General features: G+C 40.8%; 1 protein-coding gene across 1 annotated transcript in view; it reads right to left on the bottom strand.

Annotated features, from left to right (window-relative positions):
* USP34 (ubiquitin specific peptidase 34) overlaps window positions 1-19,565 on the bottom strand; it is a gene marked incomplete in the record, with an annotated part of 5,849,982 nt that overhangs the window by 1,755,892 nt on the left and 4,074,525 nt on the right. Inside the window, 1 exon segment of the mRNA XM_044061224.1 lies at window positions 8,078-8,241. Within this exon segment, the coding sequence (XP_043917159.1) occupies window positions 8,078-8,241 (164 nt within the window).

The following is a 19,565-nucleotide window of genomic DNA, read 5'->3' as shown; positions in this document are numbered from 1 at the left end:
GGTCCAGTATTGGCCTCCAGTCCCCTGTTTTCTTTGGAACTAAAAAGAACCTTAAGTAAGTTCCGGATCCTATTTGGACTGCCGGGACTGGCTGGATGACTCTTTTTCTTAACAGCCTTTGTATTTCTATGGCTGCCTGATCCCTCAGATTGGGTGGAACATCTGGGAATCTTTTTTGGATGGGGGGATTGTTTAAGAAAGGGATGTTGTACCCTCTGGTTATTATGCTTTTTACCCAGGAATCTGAACTGAGATTTAGCCAGGCCTCTGGGTATAAAGCCAAGCAACCCCCGACTGCCTCCAGAGCAGGACAGCCGGGCCTCCACTCAGGAGTGCTGGAAGGGCTTACCAGGGAAGCTATCCCTGTCGCCCTGGTTCTGGGGACCCCCCTCTGCCGCCTGGGCGGCGTCTTCCATTCCTTCCCCCTCCTCTGCCTCTGGAGGGGGTTTCACTAGGTGTGGATTGGAAAGCTCTCAGAGTCTTCCGGAACCACATTTGTCCACCTCTTTGCCCTTTGGGGTATGGTCTAGAAGGGGTGGAAAAACAGACCCCTACGGCAGACAGGATCTTTCCTTCTTGCTCACACCTAGTGAGCGTCTCCTTCACTTTGGGCCCAAACAAGGAGGAGCCATCAAAAGGGGCATTAGTAAAGGAAGACTTAAAGGCTTCCGCAAAGGAGCATAGGCGCATCCAGGATCGTCTCCTCAGAGCGATCGCTGAAGCTGCAGCCCTACTCGATCCTTTGGCTGCATATGAAATGAGCCGCATGGATGAGTTAACGATAGAGTTTAGGGTATTGAGCTGTGCTGTCACCTTGTCTGAGACAGCAGCATCTGTGGTACCCTGTAGAGTATCTCCCAATTCTTTGAGGAGATCTCTCTGAAGATGGGTAAAATGGGTGAGGTAATTCAGCGATCGCATGGAAAAAAATTGCTGAACTAAAAATGCGCTTCCCGTACCTGTCCATCATTCTAGAGTCTTTGTTAGGCGGATGAACAGAGGAAGATGCTTCAGACATTTCATTCTTGGTGGCCGCCACCACCACCATAGCATCAACTGGGACTCCCTTGGTGAGATGCGCTTTATCCTGGGGGGTAGTGATGTACTTATTAGGCCTCCGAGGGACTGGTTCCAAGGTGTCAGGGGACTCCCATGCCCTTCGAGCTATTAAATCCATTAACTCCTCGAAGGGCGGAGTTACCCAGGAGGTGGAAGGTTGAGCCCCAAAAGCCTTCAGCAACACCGACTCGTCCTCAGTGGGGGCAAGTGACTGCCAGCCACACCTCTGTTTGAGAATTTCCAGGATGTTGGCAAACGAGACATCCTTGGAGGAGGACCGTGGAGACCCCTCTGACTCATCCAAGTTGGTGTCCAATGTCAGCGATTCCTGTGGGGAATCAAAGTGCCTCCTCTTGCACAATCTCTTCCTCGGGACTTCATCAGAGGGGGCATCTGGTGAAGCTTCCGAGGAGCAGGGTTCACCCTCTGGGGCTGACTGAGGCTTTGGGTCTATGCTTAGTGGGGACCGGTGGTGCAGAAACAGAACGCGGACCTTTCGGGGAGGGAGAAGAGGAATCTGAAGATGTGAATGTCTTAACAGACAAAACCTTCCTCATGGCCTCGAAGGCACTGGAGCCCCGGGCCGAGGATTCCACCGGTTCCGAAGAACCTGGTATCCTCCTCGGGCCCAGAACCACGGGCTCCGATCCAGAGGACGGAGCCGAACTAATCTGCGCCAAGACACCGAGGGGAAGAGTCGGAACCGAAACTTCGGTTCGACTCTCCCCCCCGGAACCGAGGAGAGACTGTCGGCTCCGAGACCCCTCGATGGGTACCGAGGGTGTCGAGGTCAGTGGAGCCGAAAGCACTAACAAAGGCTTCGGCTCCGGGGGATCAACAATCATCAGATCCTCGACTCCCGGCTCCGATGACTCGATGGGTCTCGAAGGAGGATCTATGGATGGAACAGGAAGGGTTTCAAACTTCGAAACCAATTGGGACGAAACTGCAATTAGTTTGGATAAGGCCGTGTTCTCCATCAGCTTCTGCACTAATCGATCCACATCGGTGTCTGACAGTGGTCTGGAGGAACGGGTTGAAGGGGCCGAAGAGGTCACCGAGCGAAGGATCGATGAAGGGAGTACCTCTGACACCGGCTCCAAAACCTGGACCTCGCCCCGCGGCAGCAGTTCGATGCTCGGCTCCAAGGTCTGTAGAGCTGGCGACCAAATCTTAACAGAGGTACTCGGAGCCAATGTCTTGGGCTCCGACACCTTCGAAGACTTCGATGACTGGTCTGCCTTTTCCAATGCCTCTTGAAACTCCGGCTTCAGGAGACCCCTCTCAATAAGTTTCCTGTGTCTTTCCATCATCACTCTGCCACTAAATGAGTGACAGATGGAGCAGTCCTCCTGAAGATAGAGGGGGCCTAGACAGTAGACGCAGGAAACGTGGTCGTCAGTTATGGACATTTTCTGTCCACACTGGCAACACTTAAATCCAGATTTGGCTTTTTCTGACATTCCTGACTAGAAATTATAGTCTGCAATATTAATATGTAAAACACTATATATATATATATATATATATATATATATGTATACAAAACTAACCTTACTAAACAGGTAAATATTTATCAACAAGGTTAAATACTAAGAAAAAATGTAATTTAAACAGAGAAAATCTGACAGAAAGTTAGTGGCCTAAGGCCTAGGAGCAGCCGCTCCCACAAATTCTTAACACTAATCTAAACACTAATTTAACCTGACACGCACACACAGTAATACTAATATTAAGAAAAAAACTTATAATTTTTAACTTTTTAGAAATATATATATAAAATTTTTATATAGAGAAAAGGATACTGGCCCGAGCTCTCACTCGACGATGAGACCTGTTGCAGCGGCAAACTAGATCTGAGGGTTAGCAGGAGAGGATCATGGGATAGGGACTGTGCCTCGAGCTTTTCTTAGACGCAGAGCTTGGAATGTGGCCGACTCGGAGCCGAGGGATCGGCTCCGAACCCGTGTGTAAGAACCAACAGCGAGATTGAACAACTTCACATGAATCATGTTTATGTAAACACCCATTTGCCTCTTACCCATACAAGATTTTAAAGATGTCTCCAATTTTGCCTCAAATGTTTGCCCTCTCCTCACAAAATACTTGATTTTCTGATATGTTAATGAGGACTGCAGTCAGTCAATAACTCAAGTAATTAGCTTCACAGTTCTTACAAAATGTTTGCTTTTCTGCTAAACTAATGATGGCTACACTCCATCAATAAATGGCCTGTATTAGCCTCCAACTCTTGACTGCCTCACAATAGTGCTGTTTAACACACTCCGCTCTATATTTCCTCTTGTGTGACTCTGTGGAGTGAAACCTTTAGCATCCGTCATCAATACTACTAACTTTTTTCTTTTCTTTTCATATTCATTTTGCACAAAGCTGGCAAAACAGGAGGAAAATCCACCTGTTGCAAATCATATGTTTCCTAGCATTCTGATATTTGTTCCTGTTTCCAGTAAAATAACTCCTTCATTATGGAAACAGTATTGGAAAGGACATCTCTTCAGGTGGGATATTTGAAGAAATACTTTCCTCAAAGTCAGATTCCCACATTCTGTGGAGTAGAACCTTGGGAAATGTAGCCTAAGTCTAATTTCTGCCCCTCAGACTGAGCATCAGAATCTCAGAGAGAGGAAAATCTTTTCCTTTTTAAATGAAGAGAAGACTCAAAATGTAAAGGCTGAAAGATTTTAAATAAACCCATAGCAGAATCCAGCCAATCTTCCTTGTCTACCCTAGGTGACGGGGATACAGGTGTAGAAAAATGTATAGCTTTAGGTTTCTTTTTCCCCTGGGAGACACCCCAGAAAAAGCTCCCTGAATAATAGTCCTGCCTCTGGGAATCAAGCTCCTTACAGCAGCTCCACAAAGGAACGAAATCCACTACCTTCCTTCTCTAATCTCGACAAGAGTGTTTCTCCCTTCCATGAAGAGGACATCAGAAAAGCAACAGTGGACATGCATGCCTTTCAGTCCTTAGCAGCTTCATGAAGAGAGGCACCAGAGGGACACAAAGAAACTGCCAAATCTGGATAATGTATTCAGTTTCTGGAAAACATTAGAAAATCATATGAAGCCATTTGACTTGGGGATTAATGCAATCATTCACCCAGGGACTCCTCAGTAATGTTGAGTTCAAGCACTATTTTATTTTTTTATTCTTTTACTTACTTTATTTATTGATTTTTACTTCTTCACTTAATGATGTAATGTGGTGGTGGTGGTGCTGCGGTAGCGTTGTCGCCTCACAGTAAGATGCTGTCTGGTTCGATTCTCAGCTAGAGCGTCTTCTGCGTGGAGACATGCGTGAATTGGCGTACCTTCGTTGAAGGTTGTGTGTCAGGGCTAGTAACTCAGCACGTAAAAATCAACTACCAATCATTAGCGGACTGGAGTTCCGCTGTGGCGACCCCTAACCGGGAAAAGCCGAAAGACACAACAACAACTTCTTCACTTACTGCTTTTCCCTGGGACTCTTGTACCCTATATAGTTATAAGTTTGCCTTCTCCCCTAGCACAGCTTCTATATGATAACTGTATTATATCTGTTACATTAGGTAGTTCAGTAAAATCTCCATTTTGTCAGTAAAAGCTCTTTTTCTTCTTACTTATGTTTTTTTAGACAATGTTTAATCTACTTGAAAAACAAGGACAGAACTCCCCAATATTATCCTGTTGGTATCTATGTCACCTCATAGGCTGGATACAGAAGCTTCCTCCAGCTCTGTTTTTTTTTCTTTAACTCACTTACGTAATATTATCTGCTCTGACTCATTCCTTCCAGGTTTCTTATTTAGTAATTCACTTTGAGTTTCTGTTTCTCTACCACTTCAAAGGTTTACTACCATCAAGCTAGGAATTTACTATTTGACTTCAGAGAGGGAAAACTGAGATTCTGTTTAAGCATCCTTTCTTCCCTTAGTTGATTTACACCACAGGTCTTTTTGTCTCTGTCTCTACATAAACATCTTTCATTAAAGTAATGGATTGGGGGGTAGCAGCAGCCTGTCTCAGTACTGAATGGAGAAAGGGATAGATGTAGAAATTTCAAAATAAAGTAGCTTTGGCTGGAAGGGATGGAAAAATTATTATCAGAAGTTGGACCAGAAGCACCCCCCCCCATTGTTAAGCTAATGAAACAAACACTCACCCCAACTCCTCGGCCAAACAACTACAGAGAAAAAGAAAAAGTTCAACACTAACTCACTGCTAGTATTAGAACTGAAGCAGAACTAGCAGAGATTTTCTATGGCAGTCGCCACTCAAATTACAACTTGTAAAGTTATAATCTCTTCAGTTGTATCATAATTATCACGTGTTATTTAAATGAAATATATTAACGTAATTAGCAATGCAAATAAAATTGATATGCAGTTAAAAAGGTGTTTTACAAATTGCGAGTGCATGTTTTTGTCAAAAAAGAAACTTCAAAACTTTCTGTGTGTGTGGAGGATATGACTTAGCAGTCTAGACATTGTCATTTTTCTTTGGATTTGTATTACAAAATATGGCAGTAGTTTCTATAGTTCATTCCTTCATAAAGAGTTGGCTATTTTTTTGGTATGTCTTGTAGCCAGTTGCTGTAATCCAATGTTTAATACAGTCTTCCCCTCTCCCAGAGGACATGCAGCAGTTAAATATCAGATTTTTGGATTAGTCCTTCACTTTATGAACAGCTACAGTTAAGTCTACTGTTTTTTTTTCCCCAAACATCTTTATTAAATTTATACAAATGACAAAGGCAAGCTTACATTTATATAAATGAAAAACATACAAAATGTCACTTTAGTTGCAAACAGTTTACATCACAAGACACCATTGAAACAACTGTAGTTGTAAACATTATACATCACTTATAAACCATCCAGTAATTGTCAGTTAAGCATTATATAACTAATTTAAATTCTGCCTCTTAAACCTCATTCTTGCTCTGCATAAATTGTTCCCACAATTCCCAATTTTCCTAAGTAATTTACTCCTTCCCTTTTCTAAAGATCCCAATTCCAGTTGTTTTATATGGGTTACTATATTCACAACTTCTAATAAAGTTGGTCTAGACTTTGATTTCCATTTTCTAGTAATTGCTTTTTTTGGCAGCCACCATAATTAAACCCAGCAAGGCTTTACTATGTCTAGGTAACTCAAAAAAATCATCTCCCTAGTCAGTCCAATCTGCTCACCCAGCATCTCCAACAGAGCAGTCTGCAGGGAATCCCAAAAGTCTGCCAGCTCATCACACTTCCAAAAAACATGTTCCCAGCTACCTCTTTCCTGCACGTCACACCTCCAACATTTGCTGTCCACCTGAGGAAAAATTCTTTGGAGTCTACATAGGTATTTTTATACCCAAAGTAAACACTTTCAGGCAAAGATCGTAAATCTTTTAGACTTTGTTGCATATTTGGGAGATATACATATATTCTCCCATTGTTTCTTTGTGATTTGCTTATGCAATCTCTCTTCCCAATCCTTTATAAGCTCCTATGATCAATTCTTATAATTATCATGCAATATTTTATATGCTTTACTAATTATTCCTTTTTTAATGGCAGCTTCTGTTCTAGATTCTATTAAAAACTCTACCAGTGCTGGTCTTTCATTTAGGAGCCTCCTATTTCTTTCTCTTTGCCTATACTCTGCAGTCAAAATAAATTCTTGGCCTCTTCTCAGTCTGTTACTTTTCCCTTTCTACTTGTCTGCTCTCAATACCTTGGCTCCTTTGCCAGTTTTCTACAATAAATGTCAGCCCCCTCTTGCCTATTATCTGTATCCCTGACTGCAGTCAACCCTATTGGCAAAATCTCTCTTCTCCAAGTCAAGTCTACTGTTCTTGCAGTGTTTCTCTATCGCACACACTTCAATAAAGGTCCTGAGAAGAGAAGGGAAAAGAGGGACATTTTTTTACATTCTACAATGTTTCTTAAGCAGTAATAAGTCTTACATGCTGATCAGAAAAGCCATGAATCTCTACTTGATGGTTTATTATGGTGTGAACCGAAACACTAAAGAAACGTTCAGTGCGTTGTGAGTGTAGCAAGCAACTTCCAACAGTTACAAAGGAGCACATAAGGGCTTTTTTTTCCAGTTCAACTATGAGCTCTAAGTTGAAGTGGGCACCAGTTTTGAGAACTGTACTAGGTGGCAGATGATCTGTGTACGGTTCTGATCTCAATCTTTAAAAACTGTTACACCATCTAACTTCTTTTTCTTTAAACCTATAATACTGAACATTGTTTTTTTTAATTTAGTTATGTTTCTTAACATATTGTTCAATACCATCCTAGAGTTTAAATTTAAGACCTACTTGCAGCATCCCTACATATTTTCTTTTCTCTGTAAAGATTTTATCAAGTTTTAATGTCATCTGAGAACATATATTTTTGCAAGTACAATGCATACATTTCTTAGGAAGAATACATTCTTTAGTGGTGGTGCTCAAGATCCCTCAACAACACGACTACAAGAAAATTTTCCCACTTGAAATGGAAGGATGCCAATACATTTTTATTTATTTAATTTTTTGTACTTATCATTTTGTTGACCAAATTAGTGCCACTAGGCTAGTGTCCTCTTTTCAGGAAAAATCTGGGGTGGTGTTTCAATTACTAGTAGAAATTTGGCAAGCTGATCAGGGAACTTCTCTAACTATTTTCAGTTAGAGTAATGAAATCTTTTACATCCACCTGAGCTACCACCAACTCAAGCAGACAGGACCTCAGTTTAACATCTCTTGCAAAGGACAACACACTCAGCAGTGCAGTAGCCTACTGAATGCTGTACTGCAGAGTCAGTAATCCAATCACCTGTAGTGAAAATGGAGCCCACAGTCTACTGGTCTTTCAGCAACAAAGCCGAGTGTGATACCTGCTGAGCCACTGATACTACTATAAATGAGAAAGTGCTGCAGAAATTAAACTTGTACAAGTATCCGTGATTCCAGTTTCACAATATAATTTCATTAAGCAGTATCAAAAATGGCTAAACTATGCTCATATTAACAACATACCTTTGCAGCAAAAACAGCCTGCCGAGCTTCAGGTATCATATAAAGCTGCTGAATTGTAGAGGCTAAGTAACAAGTTGCTCCAAGATTTGTCAGCCCAACCAATCTGCATTCTGCTCGAACATCTTCGTGAGGCCAGTAGTCCCACTTGTAAGGTGCATGAGAAGCTAAAATACAAAAGAAAAAATATCTGTAAATAGGAGAACCTAGAGAAAGCCATGAGTATAAGACTTGTGTTAACATGCATCATAATCAACAGTTAATTACTAACATGCCACCTGAATGGGCATCCTTTAATTTTAGATAGTAATGCCTATGGGTACAGTCCCTGATTTGGGGCAACTGCTACTAAATGAAAGTTAAAAATGGATGGGAGGAAAATTTATCTAATTTTTTTGTGTGTTTTCACTGAAGCAGAAGGTCTTGAAAAATGAGACTGGTTCAGACAGAGAAGTAAAGAACTTGTCATAGTAAGTACTGATGTCAGTGGAACTAAAATGGATTAAGTAATATTTTACCAGTCTCCTAGTATTTCAAAAAAGATGGATGAGCAATGTTTAAATCTTATTAAGAAAAGTTTTCTAGATAATTTGGATTTAAATGCTGGGAACCTAAATGCTCCTAATGTAGACTGGGTTATCTCCTGCTACATCATCAAAGGCATTCATTATTTTGATAACTGAAAGTTCAACAAATGGTTATACTAAAATAGTTAATGAGTTAAGGAGGGGAGTGAGCTTACTGGTTGTTTGCATTTCTAAAAGTTTAAATCTGTATGGTGTAATGTAGGTCCTGTGTTCGGAAGATCTAACTACCCAAGTGTAAGTTTATGCCCTACGTTGGTTAAGCATTATGAAATTGTGAAAAAAATGTTATCAATTTGACTATGAGTCGATTAAAAATACTACTGACACTTGGGACTGATATGCTAGTTTAAAAATTAAAAATGTAAGTCAGACCTCTGATTTGTTTTTACAATTTTGTTAATAACTGTAAAGGCTATGATGTCCCAGTTAGAGTGAAAACAGTGTAAGGATGACATACGTCTCTGGTAGAGTTTGAAGTTATCTAAACCGAGAGGAAAAAATGTTTGTGGAGGCGATATAAAAATTCTCCTTCAGTTTCAAATGGGAACAATTACAATAAATTCAGAAAATGTATCTTATAACTATTAATTATGAGCTATATTTAACAACTAATCTGAAGGATAATAATAGTTTATTTAAACACTTAAGAAGTTATAACCTACATGATTTTTTTCAGTATAGCATTGAAAGATGGGACTCAAAATCACTGATTCAAATGTATTAGTGAACTTGCCTGCAGACGGCTTGTTTAGCAGTTGTTCCCAAGGGGTCTTGGGAAATAATTTACCTATACAGACCTATACATATAAAATGAGAACCATTATACCCTTCTTCCGCAGTTCAGGAACAAATGCTTCCCTGAATGATATTTGGGGCAAATAAGTTAAACATGGAATCAACTTTTCTGATATTCTTTTTAAGAAATATCCATTAAGACCATCAGGTCCAGCTGTTGAATTTTGAATTATTTTAGATAAAGCTTGCTTTTCCATTTCCTGATTCATGTTGGGACAAGTGCCTCTAACCTGTACCTGGACAAGCAGATTTCTGCTTTTCTAAGGTAATGACAGATCTAGGTATTATGGTAAATACAAATCTTATCTTTTGAAGTCAATGTGACAAACATTATTAGGAAATGTTATGCTCTTACAAAGAATGTCCTCAGTGTTTCTGAAGCAGAGACAGTTGGATGCTACTAAAAATCTATTTCACAAGTATAAGACTGTGGTGAGTCATCTGCGACTCGTTGGTCTAGGGGTATGATTCTCGCTTAAGGTGCGAGAGGTCCTGGGTTCAAATCCCAGTGAAGAATATTAGAGGGTTGGGAGGGTGGCCTAATGGTTAAGGTGTTTGCCTTACAAACACATAGTGCAGGGTTTGAATCTCACAAGGAATAATTGGCTAGGCTTAAAATGGCTCACAAGGGCAGTAAGCCTAGTACTAACCTATGAACCTATACAGGTTAGAGACACTTGTCCCATCATGAATCAGGAAATGGAAAAGCAAGCTTTATCTAAAATAATTCAAAATTCAGCAGCTGGACCTGATGGTCTTAATGGATATTTCTTAAAAAGAATATCAGAAAAGTTGATTCCATGTTTAACTTATTTGACCCAAATATCATTCAGGGAAGCATTTGTTCCTGAACTGCGGAAGCAGGGTATAATGGTTCTCATTTTAAAAAGTAAACCAGTGTACACATATGGTATGGAACTGTCACCCTATTAGTTTGACTTGCATTTTGGGTAACTGCTCTAAAAGGACACTGTGGCTTTCCTGTAAGCAAGTTCTGGACTTTAGCTCCGATATATATCATCATGGATTCCTTTCAGGGAGCTTATGTGTCACAAATCTGATACGTTTTTATGAGCAGAGAGCTCATTAGCTGCTGCTGATGCGCTTTTGGATCTGGCTAAAGCTTTTTACTCCATCCCCCCATGAAACAATTATACAAACTTTAATGAGAACCAATAACTCCAGCTATGTAGCTAAATGGGTATTCCAAATGGCTACTGGGTAGAACCTACCGAGTGAAAATTAAAAATTCCTACTCCTAAGTAAAGATTGATGGCTAGAGTTTTGGTGCCACTATTATTTGGTCTAGTGATTTCAGAATCTCCAAAATCTAGCTCTACATAGTTATGCAAGTTTGCTGATGATATTAAGATAGGGTGGGCAGTAATTAATACTAGTGATTTGTATCTACTACACTCTTACTTGGATAACTTATATGCAAAAATAACAACCAGTGTTATGCTTTAACGAAGAAAATGCACCATTTTTCATTTTGGGCAAAATAATCAATATTCTTATGCCCTGGACAAGCAGATTTCTGCTTTTCTAAGGTAATGACAGATCTAGGTATTATGGTAAATACAAATCTTATCTTTTGAAGTCAATGTGACAAACATTATTAGGAAATGTTATGCTCTTACAAAGAATGTCCTCAGTGTTTCTGAAGCAGAGACAGTTGGATGCTACTAAACATCTATTTCACAAGTATAAGACTACTACTAAGTATGGGGTGGGGGCTTTTATGGACATTAAACATTTTGCAACTGAAGAAACTGGAATGGATTCATAAAACGTTCACCAGACAGACAGTTGTCATACCTTATCCTATAAGGAAAGGTTCACATATCTGTCTTTGTATTTTTGGCTTACTGGTTTCTAACAGATGATATTATTATGATACATAGAGGCCTTAAGAGCAAATTACTGGCTGCCACATTAGATACTGACATTACTGATCATGGTACTGGTACATGGAATAAAAATTTAGATGTAAGAATTCCTATTTCTAATTCAAATTAAACAGATCACTTTTCATATTAGGGTAGGAAGGATGTGAAATTCATTATCTAGACATTTAAGATTGACAAATGATTTATCAATGTTTAAATGGGCATTAGATAACTGGTTTTCCAAAACTCTATACTCTGTAGTGATATCTATTAGGCAAACTTTAAACTGGCCAGTGTAGGGTTTAAGTTTAATCACTTGAACCAAAAGAAGCAAGATCAGAGATCACCCTGCCAAACATTACTGTATGTATTTAACTAAAAGTTGGAAACACATTCAAAAGAACTGTCATGTACAACAGGTAGCAGTAATACCTTTCTACTACAACAGCTATGTCCACATTATCATGGAATGCAAATGCATTTACAGATATAGACAAGAAGCAAAGAGTACTGAATTATACTACAAAGTGTGAGGCACAAATCGCACTAGGGCAGAAGACATATGTGGGTAGAAATGAGTATGTGAATTTGACAAAAAGGATTTCAGGGTGAATATTCCATAGCATATTAGGGAAAAAGGAAACTGAGATTAATAATACTGATTGCTAGTAGCTACATAATTGACAGTGGTGATAAAGAAGGGAAAAAAGACAATAATGGCAGATTTGTGGTAGTAAGGGGTTACTCAGGGGAGGAGGATAATGATGGCATGCATTTCTACTCCATCCAAAACTGCTATCACAGAACTTAATACAATTTTCAGTCAAGGGGATCTAGTAGGGAACATACAAAAAAAAAAAAAAAAAAAATAGATTTCTGAAGAAATACATGAGGAACTTTGGCATGGAAGATGTGAATTCAGTAAGAGGAACTCGGATCTAATTTACATATTATTCCCCAAGTACATCATCACGGCTCCAATGGATGAAAATTATATTTCACAGGAACATGCACATTTAACTGAAAGTTTTAAACACATCCAATAATCATTTCAGATCACGCACCAATAAAAACTAAGCTAAAGATGCAAGGTAACAAAGTAAAAACAAGACACTGAATTTGCTTTTCTGTTTAAGGAAGAGGAGTTTAAAGAATGGGTAGTAGAAATGACTCTAGAGTTATTAGGAAAAATAAAAGTTTCTTCAGAAGGGACAGCTGGTGTGTGATAAGTTTAAAACATGGTAGAAACAAGAAAGAAAGATATGGTAAAAAAAAAAAGTGATAGGAATTATTTAGAGGGGTTGACAAAGGTTCAAGCATTGTAGAATAAGGAAATTCTCACAGAATGAGAAGAGAAGAAAAGTACAGTTGTGTACCTACCATAAATGTAGATGTTCGAGTGTATTCACTGTTGCATTCATTACACTTGGGTTATCCTGTTGTTAGGCTACCCGCAGTCGGCCTGAATTCCAAAGTCCTGGTCCGGCGTCGGTTGCTGTCGCCTCTTCCCTGACGTCAGTGCGCCAGGGGTATAGAAGATGCAGCCAACGCCATTTTCTTCAGTTTTTCTTGCCCCAGATGTCAGGTGCCCCCAAAAGGGTAGGCTAAAAAAAATTCTGATCATAAAAAAGCATGCACATAACCTTCATCTACAAGCAAATACACCACATAGGTTGTATAGAATAGAGAAGTACAGATAAGTCCCAGCAATGAAAGGGGGATGGAGGGAGGGTAACCTGGACTACAACAGTGAATACACTCGAACATCTACATTTATGGCAGGTACACAACTGTACTATGTTTCACTGTTGCAGTCATTACACTTGGGTAGAATCCCAAAGCTGAGGGTGGGTGGCTGGGCCTAAATAGAATTAGGAGTGGCTATGAGGCCATGCAGATCTGCAGTGGCAAAGCCTGCTCTGGATTTAGAGTAAAGAGGTAAGTGGTAGTGCTTTGTAAAAGTGTGCACTGAAGTCCAGGTTGCAGCCTCTAAAATGTCCTTGGCTGGTACTCCTCTGAGGAAGGCTGCTGAAGTGGCTGCTCCTCTGGTAGAATGTGGCCTAATGCCCTTAGGCACTGATTTGCCATGTTGTGAATAGCAGAAACGAATGCAGTGGCCTATCCATTTTGAAATAGTCTGCTTTGAAATAGCTTTTCATTATGATCCTGCAGCATATGCCACTAAGAGTTGCTCAGTCTTTCTGAAAGCTTTAATTTTGTTGAAGTAAAAGCGTAGCTGTCTGTGCATGTCCAAAGAATGCAGAAGACTCCCCCCCCTTATTCTGCGGGTTTGGATAAAAGGTAGGCAAATGTATGGTTTGGTTAAGAGCCACACTGGACACTACCTTAGGCATAAATGTTGAGTTTGTCCTTGGAGAAACCCTGTCCGGATGGAAAATAATAAAAGGTTCCACAGCCATTAGTGCCTGTAACTCTGAGACTCTTCCTGCTGAAGTTATTGCTAGGAGAAGAGCTGTTTTCCATGATAAGTATTTTATCTCAGCTGTATTGGCTGGCTCAAAAGGAGGCAGTGTGAGTTTTCCCACAACAAAATTGAGGTCCCGATGCAGGTATTGGGGCTCTCCTTGGAGGTCTTCTGTTTTTGGCCCCTCTGAGATACTGCCTTAGCAGTGGATGAGAAAAAATAGGTGGGTTAGTATTGTAATGAGCTGAAATGGCAGAGGCATGGATCTTAATTGACGAGAAGGATAGGCCTTTGTCCAGCATCTCAGTTAGGTATTGTAAAATCGGAGGAATATTTGGTACAAGCATGTCAATTCCTTGTGCCTGGTTCCAAGCACAGAATCTCTTCCATTTTTCTGCATAAGATTTTCTGGTGCTGGGCCTCCTGGCCTCCAAATTAACATTCATAACTGCTTTAGAGAGAGGTGTGTTCTAAATGGTTACATTATCCGCCATGCAGCCAGATTTAGGGTTCTGAGTTGGCTGTGTAGGATCTGATTGTTTTGTTGGGTCAGCAAATGAGGAATATGAGGTAATGTCCAGGCTGGGCAAGCTCTTTAGGATTGGGTACCAGTGCTGGCATGGCCAGTCTGAGGCAATCAGGATCATTTTTGGCTTCTCTTGTCTGACCTTTAGGAGTACCTTGAGGAGGAGAGGCAGAGGAGGGAAGGCATATACTATAAGGGCTTTCCAGCTGAATGAAAGGGCGTCCACTTTCCATGCTTGTTCGTGATAAGTCCAAGTGCAGAATCTCTGTAGCTGACAGTTGTGAGGGGAGGCAAACAGATCTATGTCTGGGCATCCCCATTTCCCTGTTATCATTCTGAAGATTTGTGGATCTAGTTTCCACTCGTGAGGATCCATGAGGTTTCTGCTTAGTTCGTCTGCCAAAGTATTTGTCTTTCCTGGCAGGAATTGTGCTTGCAAGTGTACTTGATAAGTCAATGCTGTGTTCCACAAAGTCATCGCTTCTCTGCAGAGGGGGTAGGAATGTGTGCCTCCTTGCTTATGTACCACATGACTGTAGTACTGTCCGTCTTTATCAGCAGTTGTCCTGGATGAAGTAGGTCCTTGAAGGCTGTCAGGGCAATCTGTACAGCTAGCATCTCTTTTTGATTGATATGAAGATGCACTTGGCGTGTGGGCCATGTCCCTGAATACATTTCCCTGACATGTGTGCCCCCCAGGCATAATCTGATGCATCTGTTGTTAGTGTCTGCCTGGCTGTGGGTAAAGCAAATGGCTGTCCTTATTTGTGGTGACAGGCCTGTGCCCACCATCAAAACTCCTGTTGCAGGCAGGGAATGAGAGTAATTAATGTTTCCAGGCTGTGGCAATGTTGAGTCCAAACACTTTTTAGATACCATTGTAGTTTCCTCATATGCAGTCTTGCATATGGAATTAGTAGAATGCAGGATGCCATGTAGCCCAGAGCCTGCAGAATTTTTCTTGCAGATAACTGGGTCTTTGTTGCCATGTTTTCAAAGTAAGAAGTCAGTTGCCTTTGTTGTCTGGCGTGAGATAAGCCATCTGGGCAGTTGTATTTAAGCTTACACCCAGGAATATTATCTCTTGAGAGGGTACTAGTTTTGATTTCTTTTCGTTTACTGTGTACCCTAGGCAAATTAGTAATCTTTTTACAAACGCCAGATGCTTTAATAGAATGTCTTTGGTCTCTGCTTGAATAAGGCAGTCGTCCAAGTAGGGATATATTTGAATTCCTCTTTGTCTGCAAAATGCAATTACTGGTGCCAGGCATTTTGTGAAGTCCCTGGGCGCAGTAGATAAGCCAAAGGGCAGTGCAGAGAATTGGTAATGCATTGAGCCAGCTATGAAACTGAGGTATCTTCTGCAAGATTGTCTGATTGGGACATGCAGGTATGCCTCTTCGAGGTTCAAAGTTACAAGCCAAGCCTTCTTGCCCAGCATGGGCAGAAGCTGCTGCAGAGTCAACATTTTGAATTTTGGAACGTCCAGAAAAGTATTTAGAATAGACAGGTCCAGAATTTGTCTCCAGGCTTTGTCCTTTCTTGGTACTAAGAAAAGTCTTGAGTAAAATCCTTGTCACTGCTCTTGTTGTGGCATTGGCTGAATAGCCCTCATGTCCATGAGAGATGAAACTTGTTTTTCTGCCTCTGCCCACTGATTGTGTGGCAGGTCTGGCATACCTTTTGCCTTTGGAAGGGTGTGAAAGTGGAACCTGTAGCCCTGAGAGACTATATTTAAGACCCATTTGTCCTGGGTGATGCTGTGCCAATTTTGTGAAAAAAGTGCTAGCTTTCCCCCTAAGGGAGCTGCCAAAAGATAAGTGCTTGGCATTGGCAGAGGGAAGTCATTGGGAAGGTTTCCTATAAGGCTGTGATTTGTCTTCTCCGCTTTTGGAGGTAGAAGCACCCCATTGTTTTGGACTGTATGAGCCCTGGGGCTGTTGCCTGCCTCTAGGGTGTCTGAATCTGCCTCTTTGTGGTCTGTCTGACACTGGAAAGGACCAATTCTTAGAATGCCAGTTCCTGCTAAATCTGGGTGGCTGTACCTGTAAGAAATCATTTACTGTCTGCATAGACTTAGCTTTATCCTCCATTTTCTTCAACACCTCTTCTGCCTTAACAACAAACAAAGTATCATGCTGTAATGGAGCATCCAATAATTTTGCTTTAACATGATCAGGCAGATTCTGTTCCTTTAACCAAGCATGCCTTCTAATAACAGAACCTGTAACAGCGGCCCTGCACGAGGCCTCCAGTGAATCATAACCACATTGCAAAGTATGTTTTCCCACTTGTTCAGCTGCATGCGATAAGTCCTGCAAATCTTTGTTCTCAGAACATTCAGAATTTGTCAACATTTTTTATTTTAACAAAGACATTAAGTATTGCTGATATTTGAGCATATGAAACTGGCAATTTAAAGCCCTTACAGCCAAGGTAGCAGAAGTGTAGACTTTTTCCCCCATCTGTCCAAAGCCCTAGAATCTCTATCTGAGGGGACAGGGTTTTTAGCAGTAGCAGCCTTGATCCCTTTGGGACCCTGTGAGTTAGTTTCTGTGTCAGCAGCAGGGTTTTTTGTATGGGAATCTGGAACCCTGTAGTATCTGCCCGGCTTAACAGGTGCAGGAGGTAAAGAGTCTGGAGACAGGCCGGGCTCTGAAAATACATCATCTACTATGTCTAGAACAGGAGGAATTGCAAGAGGTCTATGCTGAGGAAGTAAAAGAAAGCCACTAAGCCTTTTTTTAGAATCTGAATAATCTTGGCTCTCCCAGTGGAAATGCTCCCTCATGGTATGCAGGGTTCCCCCAAATGAGTAATCCTCAGGAGGAGAAGCTGAAGGAATAGAATCTTCAACATCAGAATCCTCATAGGGAATAATAGAATATTCCCTGTTCTGAAGAGGAATCAGAGGAAATGGAAACCTGATCAGAGGAATCATATTCAGTATCTTGCCTAGGCCTCTTATCAGAAGGGGGATGGGAACCCCTGATCAAAGTAATTAGGTCTTCGGCCATTTTGAGCATCTGTTTCTTAGGCATGGAAGTCTGTCCTGGAGAATGCTGTACTTGTTTCCTTGTCTTTGAAACTGTTTTAGACTTTGTCTTGGATGCTGAAGTAGGCTTTATATACAGTTGTGTAGGTGTGAAAACACCCTCAGAAGCTGATGCCTGCTCAGCGGCTCCGGACCCATCTGAGGGATTAATTTCTGAAGGGCCAATACCTTGAGTATCCAGAGGCCTAGCTGTCTCCACATGGGAGTCGGAGGTGGCCTGTGGTTCTGAGATAGCGGGAGTCAGGGGTTGCGAAAGCACCTCACTGAGCATCGGCGAACCGGCGACTGGCCTAGAAGAGGCTTCGTCGTCGGTTTTGGACCTCGGATGCTTGTCCTTTTCTTTATCCTTGCGCTTTTTATGAATCCCGGTCGTCGGTTGTTCCGACGGCATTATATAGTTAAACCTTCGGCCAAAGTAATGAAAAGCAAAATCGTACCGATGCTTTATCGTGCTTAGTTAAATCTAGCACAAAACCGACAACTAGCAACGGAGTGGTCAGGGCCTAGGCAAGGAATACAGTAAGAATGAAAATCCTTATGAGGTATTTGCTTCCCACAAGAAATACAATTGTTAACTTTTTCTGACATCGGTCTGGAGCAAGAAAAAAGTTTCCCCAACGGGGTACTTAGCTTTATTGAATATTTTGGATCTGAAATTCAATTTCGAAAATATGAGTAGTCTGCCGACCGGCACTTGCGAACTGCTTTTGCTTCGGGCACCGCGTGGCAATAAAGACTGAAGAAAATGGCGATGGGCTGCATCTTTTATACCCCTGGCGCACGGACGTCAGGGAAGAGGCGACAGCAACTGACACCGGACCAGGAGGGCTCATCTTCAACAACTTGCTTTTGAACACAGGAACTGGGCAAGGATATACTCTTGCATCGTTTTATTTGCTTTACATGTAAAGCCTTTAGCAAAGAAAATAAAGGACTCACAAATTCAAGGATATAACTGGTATGGTAATTAAGAAAAGTTAGCTTTATTCACAGATGATATTGTTTTGTACTTGACACATGCAGAAAAGGGCATTTCAGTGTTGTGGAACATTCAGAGACAATTTCAAGTTTTTTTTTCAGGACATAACATAAAAGAAGATAAAACAAAGGCTATTAGTGGTACACAATGTACCCACACATGAACTGGGTTAGCAATACCCAAAATAATGGGGACACAAGATTAATATATTTAGGTGTATAGATTAAAATGGATTTTATTATGGCAGCAAAGGATATGCTGGAAGAGAAAAAAAGAAAATACACAAAACTTGTTAAACTTGAACCTCTTGATGGTGAATATGAATAGTAAGACACGCACTGAAGTCCCTTCGGCATTATATACAGACATCAGGCATATTTTTTATCAACCAGAGGAAGTTTTTGGCCATAATTAATAAAAAGCTTAAAAATGTGTTTGGCAGGAGACGTTTTTTCCTGAGTTGCCTGGTCTGGGGAGCGAGTCTTAGAATTCTTAGTTAATGAGTACAGGGAATGGAACTTTTTTGGAAATTCTTCCCCATCATAGAAAGATTGCTGTGATTCTCATCCCGGTGGTATTTACTCCTAAAAGAGGATCTGAGCCTCCTCCTTGGAAGCGCACCTCTTTTAGTAAGTACTTTGTTATAGTTACATCACTAGTTTTTGATGCAATGCATTTTTGAAATTATTTCAGCTGACTGTTTTGGGACTTGGATTCACTTTAATAACCCTGACTTCTGCTTTTTGATTAATATGACTTTTTTGATCTCCTGGATTAGGTTGTGTTTTTCTTCTGTTTTATCCCTTCAGTTTAAATGATGTGTTTTACTAACCTTTCATACAATATTAATGGTCTTCATAATCCAGTTAAACGATTTAGGATTTTTACATATATAAAAATGTGAGCTGGATTTTAGTCCTGCTTCAGGAGATTTATCCCTTGTAGGAGGAACACATTAAGCTCATGAGATCTGGCTATTATTTAAGGGGCTTTCTCACATCCTCTCATTCTTTGGATAAATAATTACATTATTTAAGAAGTCCTCAGCATTTACTCCTACTGAGGAGCATATGAACAATTTTGGAATGGCTGTCCTCATAAAAGGCATTTTAGCTTTTAGAAGGGATTATGATATCTTTACATTTTATGTTGTTTGTCTTGTGGGGACATTTCCCCTTTGTTGAGGACATGGGTGGCAGCATAGCAGACAGTTCCCTTTTGATAAAGGAACTGGA

Source organism: Protopterus annectens, chromosome 1.part0 (genome assembly GCF_019279795.1).
Source record: "Protopterus annectens isolate FY-2018-M chromosome 1.part0, PAN1.0, whole genome shotgun sequence".
Classification (NCBI taxonomy): Eukaryota; Metazoa; Chordata; order Ceratodontiformes; family Protopteridae; genus Protopterus; species Protopterus annectens.
This window is presented reverse-complemented; position numbering and strand designations above follow the sequence as displayed.